The 15,989-nt window shown below is 40.9% G+C and overlaps 1 protein-coding gene across 1 annotated transcript in view; it reads left to right on the top strand.

Annotated features, from left to right (window-relative positions):
* Positions 1–1,040: 1,040 nt before the first annotated feature.
* Positions 1,041–15,989, top strand: part of plppr5b (phospholipid phosphatase related 5b) — a gene marked incomplete at both ends in the record, with an annotated part of 57,133 nt that continues 42,184 nt past the window's right edge. The window contains one exon of the mRNA XM_080854842.1: positions 1,041–1,091. Coding sequence (XP_080710968.1) covers positions 1,041–1,091 — 51 coding nt within the window. The remainder of the gene's footprint in view (positions 1,092–15,989) is intronic.

The raw sequence follows: 15,989 nt of genomic DNA, 5'->3' as shown, positions 1-15,989 counted from the left end.
AACATGTACACATGGGGGTGGGGTGTTTACATATAACATATATACTGTAGTAGAATAGAACAGAGATACATGGTCTTTTTAAATGGTCTTTGGTCTATTTGAATTTAATTTAATCACTACTTAAATCACATTCATCTCAAGTTCTGGTAAAAAAAGAGGTTTATATAGTGGGACACAGATTGCACTGCAACACACTCTAGTGGACAATTGCTATATAGTACCAATTAAATTGAAACTTGCAGGCTGTAGTACACTAAAACAAAGCTAAATGGTCTTAATTTGAATTGATTTTAATCGCTACTTAAATCACCTTAATCTCAGATTCTTGTTCAATCCTTGTCTGTGAGAACAGGCAAAAGGTTGTATGGGCATTGCATAGAATTATGGAAAGTAGAATTATGATATGGCACATCCTTCAGGCAGCTGACAACAATGTTCTAATTTCAAACACAAGTATTAAAGACTTCTCATAGACAAGGTGGCAGATTTTATATATATATATATATATATATATATATATATATATACAGGATCACTAAATACATTTTCCACACATTCATGTACAAAATGTCATGTAACCTTCAAATCCACTGTGCTTTGGTATGTTTTGTATGTGTTCAAAAATTGGTGACAAGCACCATCTAGTGGATTTAGCGTCTGTCAATCACAGAAAAACACTAATGCCACTTTTTCCTCATACTGTGAAATACTGTGTAATCATCACATTTAAGAGAACTAAAATGTTTTTGGCTCACATATTACATTTAATGTAATGTGCTTTGCAGGAATCTTTTGAAACATTATGGGTGTCAGTTTTACTTTTTATATTGTGTAATTGTATATTGTATTTTTATTGCACATATTACTCGTAAAAGGCACTCTTCAGTGTTTCTGTGTTTGTGCAGAGAGTCCCGATCCAAATCTGCAAAAAAAAAAACCTTTCAAATCGAAAATTAAACATAGAATGTTTTCCTGGTTGTGTAATATGTTGGCAGTGGATTGCTCATTGACTACATGCATTTCACAGGCCCAGAGGCAACATGCCATTTGACAAGACTCGCTGGGAAACCTACAAGTACATTCTGCTTGAGGTAAGACACTCTCCCTCTGAGTTCATCATAAAACTCTCATACTCCATAACAACGTGATCAATAGAGGCTAAAGCAGGTACTTTGTTTTAGTTTGGAAAAGAACTGTAGCATTCCAATGGAGGCATGTCTGGACAACAGATCGATCTCATTTAAATCATGATGTCATTCCCCCGTTCATGCTATGCTGACTCATTGATCACTGCATGTGGTGACCTTCTCAGGTCTTGGTAATTGCAGCGCACACATCCACACTCCACCCCTTCCCAAACACACACACAGACATACACACAAACACACACTTGCGAGAGCACACACACACACACACACACACACACACACACACACACACACACACACACACACACACACACACACACACACAAAACAAACACACCAGCAGACGTCATAACTATTTGGAGGGGGAAAAACTGCAAATAGGTGTAAATGTCACAGACAATAAGGCAAGCCGTCTGCCATTAAGCCTGCGCCAGCCATTATGAGTCTGGTTTCCACCTGGAAGAAGAAACAGCGGCGGGCAATCAGAGCTCATTACCCCCTGTGCAGCCATGCAACAACGTCATCTCTGGGGTTGTTGGAATAATGGCCCTGGAATAGGTGGGAATTGAACCTCCCCTTTCACCGTAATTAGGAGGGAACATTAAACTAAATGACACAGCTATACGACTAGGCTGGGAAGCTATTATAGCTGTTTGTGTATGATGGAGCTAGATTTTGAAAAAACTTCCAACTGGGTTTACACAAGCAAAGCAGATGTCAAATGATCTGTGGTGTCGTAATTGAGGGAGTCCTCGAAGGTTTGTGCTTGTGCAGTAACTCCTGATGCCTTTTTAATATGCCATGTTCATACACTTTGAACTTGAAACTATATTTCTTTAATATTGTGATAGTACTTGGTACTATATCATATTATCATATGTTATCACATTATCAAACAATATTTTAACTATTGCTGTATTTCAGTAGCAGTATTACAGTATTACATCTGAAGTGTGATATATGTATGCATGTAATGTATGGTCAGTGTTTGAATTAAAGCAGTAGTGCAAAAACCTTGCAAAGACCAAGGTCCTGCTTGAATCCTTACTGTAGTTGGCATGTAGTTGGTAATGTCATGTTGTGAAAGCTTTTCATGCATATTTTCAAAGACATTTTCATGGGGTTTGCCGTCCCGGACCAAAGAACAATGCACTGCCTATGCATAGCCTGGAAATGCAGTGAGAATGAAAAAGTGTTCATGTATCCTTCACATGCATTTAGAGATACTATCAAAACTAGTTGCCCATACTGCTTTAAATAGTATTTTCATTGTGGCCCAGTCATGGTGAAAATACAGTTCTTGCGTGCCCTCTAGTGGGCTTTTGGTAGAGGGTGGGCTAGGATCTATGCAGGATGAAATCAGGCAGACGCTAGGAATGCCTGGCTTCACTCAGGTCCTCTTCAGGGCTGGCCGCACCGCAGTAGTGAGAGTGTCACTGAGTGGGCGAAAGAGAAGTGTGCGGGGGATGGATCCAAGGTTGTCTGTTCCCACGGAGACAGTACCTCTGAGCATGCCTGCTAAAGCCCAGCTGCACGTGGCCAGGTCGAGATAAACACACTGTCAGACCTCCACCAGCAGCCAATGGAAATCAATGCTGATATTGACCCACAACTGCTTTCAAGGTTCTCAGCTAATCAGGCCATACGACCAGGATGTCCTGTTGGAAAACTTTGTAGACTGCATAAAATATAAATATAGGACATTGTCATTTTCAAAACGTGGTGTAGAAATCGTGAAATAATTCATTAGTTTACCACATTATTGATTTTTTTACTGGACACATAAAACAGCAGACAGCTATTGTATAATGTCAAGTCCCATTGGATTGGAAAACATAAACTACGTAGGGATGCTCAACAGAGGCAGAACTTCGCCCAGCTAATTAACGATTATACAACCCCAATGCTGATTATTAGAATTCTGAGCTACATTCACGTAAATTCTCAGGATTGTAATTAATGTCATGTTTTAAATGGTTTAGGAAATCAACATTATCTAGCTAAAGTTAGCTGTTGGCTGGTAATGATTACCAGATAGCTATCTATTTGACTAAGTAAGTGGGTTGTTATTTCACACATTAAGGAGACACTTTGAACTTTACCTTACACAAGCAGAACATCAGATGGAAAGTAGGCTGTAAATAATCCACTGTGTAGGTGGTTTCTTCATCTACTTCAAAAATAAAGCAGATGAGTGTCCATGAAGTGGGTTAAAATCTTAGGCCAAAGTCTCTGATAAGCTAAACGCTGACATTGGTTAAGTCTCCAGCTATGTAAGCTGGCTGAAATATATCAATGGCGTGGTTTAAACAGGTCGGGAAAAACGTGGTTTATATGGTTTTAAAATCTTTCATAACCAGATGGAATGGTAACCAGATATGTACACATAACGCTGACATGGTGTGAAATATAGATATAGTTATTAATGGCTTATTTTTTGGTTTTTGTTTAAATGGTTTTGAGAAGTCTTCGATGACCAGCCAGATATATGTAATGATGACATCAGCTGAAATATAGATAATATTTGTTATTTATGGCTTGTTTACTAATGAAGATTTTAGAGACCTCTGTACTCTAAAATCTTTGATCTTAATACTTAAACAGACATAGTTGTAAAGGTTAGGCTGACACTAGGTGAAACATAGACTGTTAAAGAAAGGCTTGTTGTTCTAGTGGGCTCTGGTCTTCAGCTGGCAGAGTGAGTTACGTCACAATAGGCAAGCAGTCGACCATGCATTTCAATGGTAAAAAAAAAGGGATGAAAAAGGCAGCAGTCACATTAATAATATGTTTCTGGGCAGATACATCAATGAGAAAACAAGTAAACTGGAACAAAGCATCCAAGTTGTGGGCAGGTGAAGCCCTATCCCCTTTAATCATTCACACAATTCAATTCAATTGAGTTTTATTTATACAGCGCCTTTACAGAATCCAGAGCCTGAACCCCCTAGACTAGAGCAAGCACTAAGGTGATTGGGTCAAGGAAAAACTCCTTTCTTCCTCCAGGAAGAAACCTTCAGAAGAACCTCAGCTGAAAGGGGGGACCCATCTGCTTGGGGCCAGCCTGATTGAGGGGTAGAGAAAAGTGAGTGTGTGTGTGTGTGTGTGTGTGTGTGTGTGTTTGTGTGTTTGGGGTGTGCGTGTTGTCAGAGGATAAATCATAGTCCCCCCCCCCCGCTGTCAATCAAAACACCAGCACACAGTCACTGACCCAAGAGGCTAGGTGTCTGTGCATGTCGTTCCCTCTCTCTCCGACTCATCTTTCTTCTTCCCCTCTCTCGCTCCCCCAACTCTTTTTCGGCTACCCTTCTTCTTCTCCTCGTCTGTTTCTCTCTAGTGTTTTTCTCTCTTCCTCCTTTTTTCATTATTTCCTCCTCCAGCTTGTATATGGTTTTCATCCTTGTCTTCTCCTTCTTGTTTTTGTTCTTGCTTTCCTCTGTCTGGCCTTAGAGCATTTTTTGTTCTTTTGTGTTTTTCATGCTTGCTGCAGCCCAGTATGGGAGCATGGTTTGGGGGGTTGAGTCAGGACAGTGCCAAGTTGATCACTTGCATCCCAAATACAGGCTGAAAGGTGCTGTAAGCTGGATACGATTCCTTCCGAAGCTGTTTTGGTGGGTGCCGTGTATAATAAAGGTCTAGATGTTACACCTCACAATTCAAAACTGAGCACCAAAATGATTCACTTTATGCAGAACTCAAATATTCTTGCAGTTGAAATTATCTGAATAGACCTACTTGGTTCTCAAGACTGAATCATGATGTGGAAGGTCAACAATCTCAATGTATAATCATCAGTAGATACAATTATCTATATGCAACAAATATATGGTCGACACTGGCTTTTGACAAGTTGCCTCATTAAAACCACTGTCAGATGGTTTACTGAAATGGATCAATACACAGCTTACTGTTATTGCCTCCCTAATGCATTATTCGATTGAACTTTTAAAAATGATAATACTGGAATTGCTCAGCGTATATTTTAGCCGATGGTGGGCATGAACTCAGTCTTTTTTTAAAAAAAATTTATATTTGTTTTTGGCTTTTTTTATGCCTTTAATTGACAGGGCAGTGAAGATTGTGACAGGAAATGAGAGGGAGAAGAGGTGGGGAGTGGACAGGAGAAACGGCATCGGGTCGGATTCGAGCCCACGACCTCCTTGAGCTCCAAGCCCGAATGTGGTGATACTGTTTGAGCCACAGTGCCCCCCATGAACTCCAGTCTTGTATCGGGGAGGCAGGCAGCAGGGCCTGTGTTTGAAGCGCATGCGTTTCTCAGCTGCTAATGAAATGCCCGGTCATCGCTCCCACTGGCCCATCCTCATTAATCTGGGCGGCCGGCAGCTGGCGCGAACCCCCCTGGAATGAGCTGGCATGTTTGCAATGCCAGCGCCATCAGAGGAGATGCCTCCTGTAAATATTTGTATTCCGCCACGATCGCTTTGCTCAGGAGCTTACGATCAGGGTGGCAACCATCACTGACTTAAAAGATTTTTGTCACGGAGCGTTTTTTTGGTAGTGTCCTTCCTCATACAGGGCACCACACAGTGTGACTGCATTCTAGGGAAGTGATTAAGACCTGCGCAACTAAGTGGATGTCATTTATTAGAGGCATAGCTAGACATATGGTACTGGCAAATAATGAAAAAAAAAACATTCTCACCATATTACTGTATTTAAAAAAAAAAATCCTGTGCTTCCATGACTAATAACCACTAGATGGCGCATTGTAAACAGAACATTGTGTCATTATCAGAGTAGATATTCAAAAACATTTGTGCCTCTAATCTTGGAATGGAACATGGAAGACATGGAACGCTTAAATGTTTTCTGAATACCAGCAATACGCCATATGCACGCCCTAATGTCTCAGCTTGCAGTGCATCTAATGGTGTCCTACAGAGACAGGATTGCCTCTAAAAAACAACTCAGGCTGTCGCTACCCTGGCACTAGTAGCGTGTTTATGATGAATTTCGCTCAGGGCAACCGTCTCTTTATGGCAAATTTCTGCTGACATTTATGAGCACCTGAATCAGCAGCAGTACAAGTGACTTATCGTCTCCTATACTCCAGAGTGGGCAGTCACACCGACACCCTCATGATTTGATGGGGCCTGGAAGATGTTTGTTTGGAAGATGCTTGTTGCTGATAAAACCACTGGTGTGATTCTTGCTTGTACTGTGGAGACCTGAGAGACCTGTATAATGTTAAAATAGCACGAATGAATTGCAAAATTAAAAATTGATATTTTATTACAGTTCCTTGCACATGCATGAGCTTGCTTTAATTTGACTCCATCTATTTTTCATACCCTGATGTTTATGAAGTAAAGTAATTTGACCCTATGTATAGTTTGTAGATTCTCTGTGGATAAAGAACGATGTGTGTGAGTCTGAAAGTTTACTTGTGGACTTAAGATTTATACGTATTCAACTTCTCAAAGTGAGAAAACTGTCGGCTTGAAAATCTACGAGGCCTTCCACAACATAAACTACCATATTGTTTTCATCTGGCCAGGCAGAGTCTACTGTTTACTCTGTCCCCCTAGTGCAATGGGAAACTAATCTCACATACTCAGAGCTCAGCATTTCTCACCCTGGTTCCTAGTACTCGCCTGTGTCCTCTAAATGTCACCAACGCTGAGCCTCACAGAGCGCATAAAGAATTCCTCAATGATGAAAGAAGGTTGAGCAGGTGTGATGCGGAGAGGGAGAAGATGTAAAGCATTTGCAGTGCACAACATATTGTTTCACGCCTCTGTGAAATGTCCACGTTTTTTATAGCTCTTTAACCCCATGCATGCCACTTAAAACATTCTGGTAATCTTGTGTAATATCTGACTGAAAGGATGTGCCTGGTATGTTATGAGAATTCTTTGTGGGTATGGCAGCTCTTTTTTTTGGGTGACACTCGGAGAGAGGGCACTCTGAATCTAAACTAGAGCACATTGGGAGATACCCCACCCGCATGCTTGTCCTTAGCACCTGGTGCCGAGTGACAGCATATGCATCCCCCCCCTCCACCCTCGCTCCCTGAAACCATCTTAAGGCAGACGCAGTCCCACAAACCCAGATGTCTGCTTGTCTTCTTGAAAGAACAACGCCATTAAAGTGCTCCGCATTTTAAAACAAAGACAACCCCCCCCCACCCCCCCCCCCTTCCTTTAAAGAACCATGAGGTGGATAAATTAATGATGGAACAGTCCGTTCCTTCATCCTAGCCAAAGTCACATAGCCGAGTTTATGTTGTGTGGCTTTGAGACCTCACTCTTTCACGCCTGTGTGCTTTCTGAGGAAGAGCAAAGGTCCTCTGCCTTTCAGTGTTACTCATCTCATGCAAGCCATATTAAGGCTATAAGCTTTCCATACGCTTCCCTGATGGGCCATGATGGCACTTCAAGCTTGGTGACTATGGCCACTGGGCGGCCTGTGTGTTTGTGATTGTGCCTCCCGGCAGCTCTCATTTTGAATCCTGACTAGAAAGTACCGCAGTGAAAGTGCCCCTGTGAATTGGCTGAGTTAATTTTCTTAAAGTTTTAGCAAGTTTGCCATGGTGTATGCAGTTCTTTGTCATTTATGAGTGTAAGCCCATTAAAAAGAGTCGATCGTGTGCCAGTGTAAAACTTTATATTGCTTTTCGGTTGTGACCTTCTTGGTGCACACAGTGTGCTGTGTGCAATATTATTTTTGGTGTTTATGATACCCGTGAGAAAACGATACACCAGTTTATATATCCCTGGCAAGTACCCAGGCTGTAATATGGTGCATTCTAATTGGGGAGGTACATCTCCGAGTAAGTCGGCCCATGACCGTCTTTGAAAGGGGTTTCAGGAACTCTGCTAATCTGTCTGATGCAGAGAAAAGAGTTGGGCTGGAGGGAAAGGTTAGAGATAGGTATCAGCTCTTTGAATGGGGCATTCATAGCCCTGGTTCAGAATGATGGCGATGAAGACAGATTTAGTTGAAGTTGCAGATGAGTGTAGCATGCTAGCACTTTGTATACCCAGATTTGTGGGTGAGTAGGTGCTGTTGCAAGGCAGTAGAGGAGATAGCACAGGCACTGAAATCATTTCTGTCTCACACTATCTCAATAATCAGAGGCCAAACAGTACCAAATGAGTATTGTTTTATACGAGTTTTCTGATGTCTTCTGATAATTGTCTGGATTAGATGAACATGTCAACAGAGCATGTTAGACAGCTACGTTTGCACGCTAAACAGCACAGGATTCCATTATCTTATCCCTAATGTTAGCCTTAGATAATACAAATGTGTCAAATTTGATATTTCGTGTCTGTATGGTGAGTTGAGCAGATACACACACAACCGATAAGGGGCCATGCTGGATATTGCTCAAATATGATTAGCAGGAGGCATAAATTATTCAGCTAATTATCTGTCAGTATAACTGTGTCAGAGTCAACTGGATAAGACTGAGCGAAGCCACTCACGTATTTTCAGCTGTGGAAACCATTTAAGATTTCCCGATTTTGTTATGGCCTGGAGATGTCTTGCAATGCTAAGATTTGGACATTGGTCCCAGTTAAGCTCAGGCTAATGGCAAGTATTTGTCCAGAGTTTTGCAATAATGGATATGGGATTGCACTCTTTGTCATGATCAGTCCAGAATTAACCCAGATGTGTGGGTTTGCAACAGCTAAAAGCTCATATTTTGTTTACAACAGAAGTTGGTGAATTTGTTTTTGGCCTAGAAAGTTTTGTGTATTTGTTGCAGAACAGATCAGACCATCACCCTTTTAAAGACCCAAAACATGTGACAGATGTACTGACAGTACTGACAGATGGGATACCAACGCACTGAGGAAAAAAAGGTGAAGAAAGGCCCAATTTCAATTCCGAACGCTCACATATTTCAAAACGTTTTAAGTGCCTCAATATATATACATTTGGCAATTACTTATTTAGCTGAAAAGTGAAGGTGTGCAAAGCACTCAGGGTCAACATAATGGGAATCTCTGCTCTGCGTGTTTGGCGCGTTAGTGTGTATTATTAAGTTAAGTATTAATGACCCAAGGGGTTCGTGTTGCTGAGCTTGACGTGTAATTATCATCTCGTCTTTCAGCAGGAGACACTCTGTGTACACGCGCTGAGACACTCGGGCTCTGAGTAAGGCGCCGTACCTCAGTGTATGCAGAGCAAGTTGACCTTCTTTTCTTCTCTCACGTTGCACAGCTGCTGTCTTACACCAAACTAGGCTCGTTATAATTCAGCTGGTGGAGTTTACGCTGTAGCGCTGCTGTAAGTTCAAATTCACATTGGCATAAGCATTGGTGGTTGCCAAGTTTCATAATTTGGCTTTAACAATAAAATGAAAGGTGTAATTAAATTCAGCCAGTTGCTACAGGCTTCATTGCTGAGTAGCTCAGACCTGGAGTGACTGTAGGCGTTACTAATGCAAATTAAACTTAAAATAATTGCAGTTGGGGGAGCTGTAGCGCAGTGGTAGCATCGGTGTCCCATACCATACACGGATCTAGTGCCCATAAGGACCCAGGTTTGCCTCGGCCTGAGGTCAGTTCTTGAGCCCACTCCCCATCTGCCTCTTCAACTCACGTCCTGCTGTGTCTTCACTGTCCTATTGAATAAAGGCTAGAAAAGGCCAAACATAAAACGTAACAATGAAATAAATAAATCATTGAGTGATTCACCAAATGCAAAATGTGTCCAAGTGAAATGCAGCCTTATGAGTGATCTCTCAGGCTGGGTCAGCAATACTGGCAGCATCAAGATGATATATATAAAAATAAAATGTCAAGCCTGTGTGAAAACTCTTATCTTTTTAGATGGCACGGGGTGAACGGAAGCCCTGTTCTGAGAGGACGTAAGAAACTTTAAGATGAGCAGTTTCCTTGTCTATCTCTACCCTTTAAGATCCCTATATGCTGCTGCTTGACACAAATATTTCCATTCAAGAAAGAAAAAAAATGAAGGGAGGGAGATAGAGAGAGAGAGAGGAAAAAAGCTATCAGGATCGCTTCAAATGTTCGCGGGTACGCTGAAGACAGGGCATGAATTTCTTATGAAGCGTGGTGCACAAGATAAGGCACAGCTGCTTGGAGCTGACTGCTTTGAAGTTGCTCTCGGTTGCTTTCCCCCCCCCCCCCCCCCCCTTTTAATAAGGACTGTTTATTTAGATGTGCTGATGTAATGAACCACATACAGAGCGAGCGAGGCACGCCTGGAAGGAGTCTTTGGCAGCCATGCTCTCTCGTAAATGTTCATCCAAGTGTCATTGCCTCATGATGATTCATACATATGGTCATTCTGATTTCACAAGGAGCCAACCGCAGAAAACGAAAGGGCTTAGATTCTTATAGGGGAGGACAGATGTCTTAACTGGGATATGAAACCACAGACCAGCGTGTGGAGCACCCTAATCTAGGTCAACATATAGCTCTGGCTGATCGCCTGCTCTGAAACATGCAGTGAGTATGTTGTGCACGTATCCCATAGAACTCACTCATATCTGCAGCAGGATGCACTGATACCTTCCACTAAAATGGACGCCGTTCAGCGTGAACAAGACCCGTAGATTAAATTACATTTTGATAATCAACTAAGGCAGCATGTGTCATGAGCGCTAATAGGAGTGGGTTTGATGTTTTTTGTTTTATTAAGCATTTATGAACTCATTCATTTCCCCCCAAAAAGACATTTTTCAGGGAGGATTTGTGATAAATGATGCTCTCACATTGGGAAAGTTTGACAGGAAGATGCCCTCAGCTAAAAAAAATGCTTTTCTTATATGTCTTGTCTTAATAGCTTTGTTTCTGTCTGATGAAATGACAGTACTTATGTCACTTACCATTGTAAGTGTAACCAATCAGACTGTTTAACCATTTTGACATGACATGCCCCCTCACGTAGCTCTTTAGTGTAACACTACATATGTAAACCACCATATGTAATAACATACCATTTTGGTCCAATATAGCTGCAGATTTACTAATGCGAATTATCTTCACAGCGTAGTTCTCATTCAGGAAAGCCTCCCATTCACAAACAGCAGACAATACAGCATCAGACAAGCCAGGTGCGTGCAGTTGTTTACTTCTTCTGTTTGATGAGCACCAACCCAAATGACTACAGTCACTACGGAGTAAATAACAGATGCCACAGTCTCTGTCGTCGGTTCTGCCATTCGGCTGGATAAGGCACCGAACAGATGCTGAGCGTCCCGTCTAACGTGGACCAAAACACTTCATCAGGCAGTCGGCCCCACCGAAAAGGGGGCTTCACCAGATTAATCTGAGCATCTGGATGGGGTGGAGATGAAAGGCTTCACCACAACACACACAAGTCGAGATGTATTAATATTTCAAAGATTATGAGTATGGTTATGGTTATGACCTTGATCTGGTTGAACTCTAGTTTGTGTCCAGGCCATAGTGCAGCTTCAACGGGCTAACTTCTGCCTATTCAATAATATGACAAAGACATGTGATCATAACAGTCATGGTAAAGGCATAACATAACCTTGACATATCCAAGGATGTGGAGTATAATAGAAGCAGATTCATTTTGGATGCATGTACTGTAGTTAGTGCTGACGCAATGAAATGCTGGTCTAGGATTTTTTGCTGTCTGCATAGCTGCTCATCTTAATCTTAGTATATGAACTCTTCTTTCAGTTATCAACACATCCAATATAAGGGTGATTTGTAGAACCTTGAAGTAGGCCTTGGATTATGTCCTGGTTGATTATTTTTATATTTGCACTACATACTGTATGCCATATTAGTTGACATTCCGTCTAAGACTGCACAGGTTCATAAATTGCTCTTATACTTCACTGTAGTGGTGGCAACAGACTCCTCGGAAACCTCAACATTTGTGCTCAAATATGTCACTTACAACTAGAAAAATATGTCATAAAGTCATAGTGCAACTCATGGTTCTGGGTTACACCATGTTCATTTGCGCGACACATTTAGACTCTTCCCAAATCTTGACTCCAAGATGATGAAACTACATGCAAAAGCCATTTAGCTTGACCTGAAAAACAAATATAAATCTTTGGCTTCATATTTTGAAATAATCACATAATCCTGTGTCATTTTGAAAAGATGTATTATTCTTGCAAATAAACCACTCCAAAACCACTGCAGCCCGACTTTCAACCGCAGTGACAGATGGACTATAGTACCGGTGTAGGTTGTTGCGAAAACAATCATTTTAAGACTTATGCTTCAAATCTACAAACATCTTTAGGGCATGATTGAATTCCCCTAGCTACATCCGCGCGACTCACAGACTTCCGTTTTGATTCAGTCTCTTCCCAGGACCCCTGCGGAGATCTAACTCGTCCAAAGCCCCCACTCCAGACCTGTAATGCACTCTCGGACATCTGGAATAATAAACACCAAAGCAGAGGCTTAACCTAGTTAGTTTGAATGTAACCCTTTGTCACAAAACCATTGTGACAACATTTTAATTGAATCCATAAAGCGTAAAAAAAAAAAAAGCCTATCACACTAATCACTTTCTTTCCATCACATCTAACAGCTGCAAATCCGTCACTGTCTCTTAATAGAACTCCTCCTAGCGTGTATAATGGAGTTTTGATGAAAAAAAGAGCATTATGCCAGACTTAAACTGTATTAATGCACCGTGCTCTTTTTGAGCCCATTTGTGCTCCATATCTGATTCTGTATTGATTGCACCAGAGATTCATTAATTACACAATACAGAGTCACAGTTAGAGCAGTGAAATGTATTAATTAGGATCTGGGAGAATCTCAGGGGAGGATGATTCCGATTAGAGGGAAGTAGGCTTTTTTTTGTCTAAATTCACCAAAGCAAGCTAGCAAAGTTAATTCGATGCTGGGACTATTACTGGGGATATTCATGGCTCGTCCTAGAATGTGTTCTGACCTTACCTATATGTGCACCAGTGCTCCTGTGCCTGATTCCAGTTATAAGTGTGAGAAGGCTACCATAGCCAAGTCTGATGGTCCTCTTAGCCAAAAGAACAAGCAAAACAGATACACTGACTTTCACCATACCCGTATTATATGCAGCATGAGTCATCCTCTTTCCACTAAGTCACATAACTATGATACCACATTTCAAAGTGAAGTATAAGCCTGGGTTTGTTGTCGCTAGTTGTTTATGACAAATATAGTCTGCATATTGAGGCCACAAATTATCCTTTGACCTGAAACAACCTTGCCTTAGACTATGTAGACTGGAAATGGGATGTACAAAAATACATAAAAATGAATTTTGATATAGGATACAAAATATTCAAATTGAAAAAGTTCTAATATAAAATGCAAAATACAGTAACCACAACATTTATCAAAACATTTCAAAAATACAAAAATATATTTTGAAGACAACATGACATCATATCACAAACCTCCACTGTACATAAGCGTTAATGATAATTTGATACCATTTGACAGCTTTTTACTGCTTAACAAGGCACATTAAAAATCGGGTTTGAGAAGCACTGTATCATAATGGCTAGTATTCAAGCCAGCTAGATGACTGTAACCACGATGACAAGAGAGCAACCAAGGATGTAACATACAGGTGACAGTCTGGGCTGCCATTGCAGACACTTTTTGTCACTTTTACATCAGATTTGGTTGAGGCATGCTGGTCCCCCGGACTATGAATTGACCTTTACATTGAATCAGAGGAGACAATTGAGACATCAATCTTTCACCAGGGACGTGCAGTCATAGGAGGCAGGGGAGGCAGAGCCTCACCTGTCATTTTGAAAAGTAAAAAAAAAAAATATTAAAAAAATATTTTTTTTTTGTATAATAATCATATATATTTATGTATTATAAAATAAATATTAATATTTCTCAAGTTATCTGTGTTACGAGTGTCATTTCTGCATGATTCCGATCATTTCGAGCATTTTTATTATCAAAATCGCTGAATTTGAGCATTTCCGGTTCCCAGTGATCAGCCAATGAACATGGGACGTGCGGTCAAGGGAGGCAGATGCATTGCAGTCTATGGGCAGGGTAGGCAGTGCCTCCCCTAGGATTGCGAAATCACTCCAAACTGGGTTTTACGCATGCGTGCGCAAGCGTAGAACCTTTTGAGTTGAGCTGAAAACGCATTGAAAAATATTGCAAGGGAGGCACGCACTACCACGGATTCAAGAAGGGTGGCGAGCGAGAGGGCACTTGTTGGGTATATAATCTGACGTTGGATTTTCTTCTTCACTTCTTGAGCTTGACAGCGAAAATGGAAGATTGCATTGCTAACCTGAAGCAGTTCTCAAAACTGGACTTTCAGTCCAAACAAGAAATGATTGATAATGGTAGACCAATGCCGGAGCTAAAATGTTTGCTTCAAACGACGGGACCGAAGGTATTGACATTGCATTGGAGTGTTTCATGTTTTCCAACGGGATATATGGGCAACACAAACCTCGTTAAAGGCTGCTAGGTGCAGGGGAACCGTGAATGGATTACGAGCTTGCGAGTGCACCAACTTTAAATGATACCGGTCAGTAGAACATTTTGGTATTGTGTGCTATGTCTGTGGTGTTTAACTGTTTGCTTGTTAATACGTTGTGCAAATAAATATGTAAGTGTCAACTTCGAATTCAAGTGTCCGAGTTCAACTGTGTAGTGTTGGGCAAGCTACTTGATTTCTGTAGTGAGCTAAGCTATCAGCTACTCTACAATAAATTCAGCTTCAGTACACAGAAGCTACCACTCAAAAAAAAAAAAGTTAGCAAGCTAAGTTACATAAACCTGTCAAAAGTAGTTTGATTCATTAGAAGCTACTTTCAGTTAAACAAACTGCATGCCAAGTCAATGCAATTTCAGGCATCAACACAACTGTCAGTCAGATAAAAACAGTTGAATGGATGAAATTCGTGTGTTCGTATGTTTGTATTGGATGTCATTGACGTTGACAGGAACTTTTTCTTTGGATTACAAAGAAGGCATCCGAAAACATATTTAGTTTCACTCGTCTCTTATAAAGTGACGTACTTTTGAAGGTATGGCTGTTGAGTCAGGTATTCAAATGCAGATGAAAACAAATGAGTGCAGATTGACCTCGCGTCTATTTCGTGCATTTTCGCAATTCGACTCCCTGAGCAGACAGCACGGACTTTTCACTTTTTGAACTTTCATCATCTTCAGCTGTATCTAAATATCAACAGCATTCTAGTTATCCGGTTGTCTAGAATCTGCATGCAAAGTACCCATTTAAAATTAGCGGAGAATTCATTTTAAATGTATGAGCAGCGTCTGGTGTACTTGAAATGACGATATCTATATATCTATTTTCACTCGTCTCGCCTAAAGTGATGTACTGCTTAATTGTTGTGTTTGATGGCTGCAGGGAAGCCTGTTATGAATGAACATCAGAAAGGTCCAGGATAAATTAGCTTTCGAGGACGCTACTGCGGTACTTGATCAATAAAAGAGCTTAGCTAAAAGTTGGTTGGTTTTGTAGCAAAAATAGCAACGTTACTGCCAAGCTACTGACAAGTAGTTAAGCTATAGGGTCGCTACAAGTAGTGACGCTACTGCCCATCACTGCCGAGTTGTGTAAAAGGTTATATTTTCCCTAGACAAATTGAAATGAGCCATATCATTGGTGGGAGGGCTACATACGCTACCTTGTAGCTATTAATATCTTATTTGACACGGTGTAAAAGTTCAATTACCACACCGATTGTACGTTTAGCTGTAGGCCTATAGCCTCGTAAAAGTCAGTTGACTATTGAGCCGCATAACTTCTTATAATAATAATCGTTTAAAATGAATAGTATTAGACAATAAAACATAATGTTTTTTCAGTTCTGGTGAGATGACAATTTTTAAACCATAAGCATAT

This window comes from Sprattus sprattus (assembly GCF_963457725.1).
Source record: "Sprattus sprattus genome assembly, chromosome: 17".
In the NCBI taxonomy this organism is placed as follows: Eukaryota; Metazoa; Chordata; class Actinopteri; order Clupeiformes; family Clupeidae; genus Sprattus; species Sprattus sprattus.
This window is presented reverse-complemented; position numbering and strand designations above follow the sequence as displayed.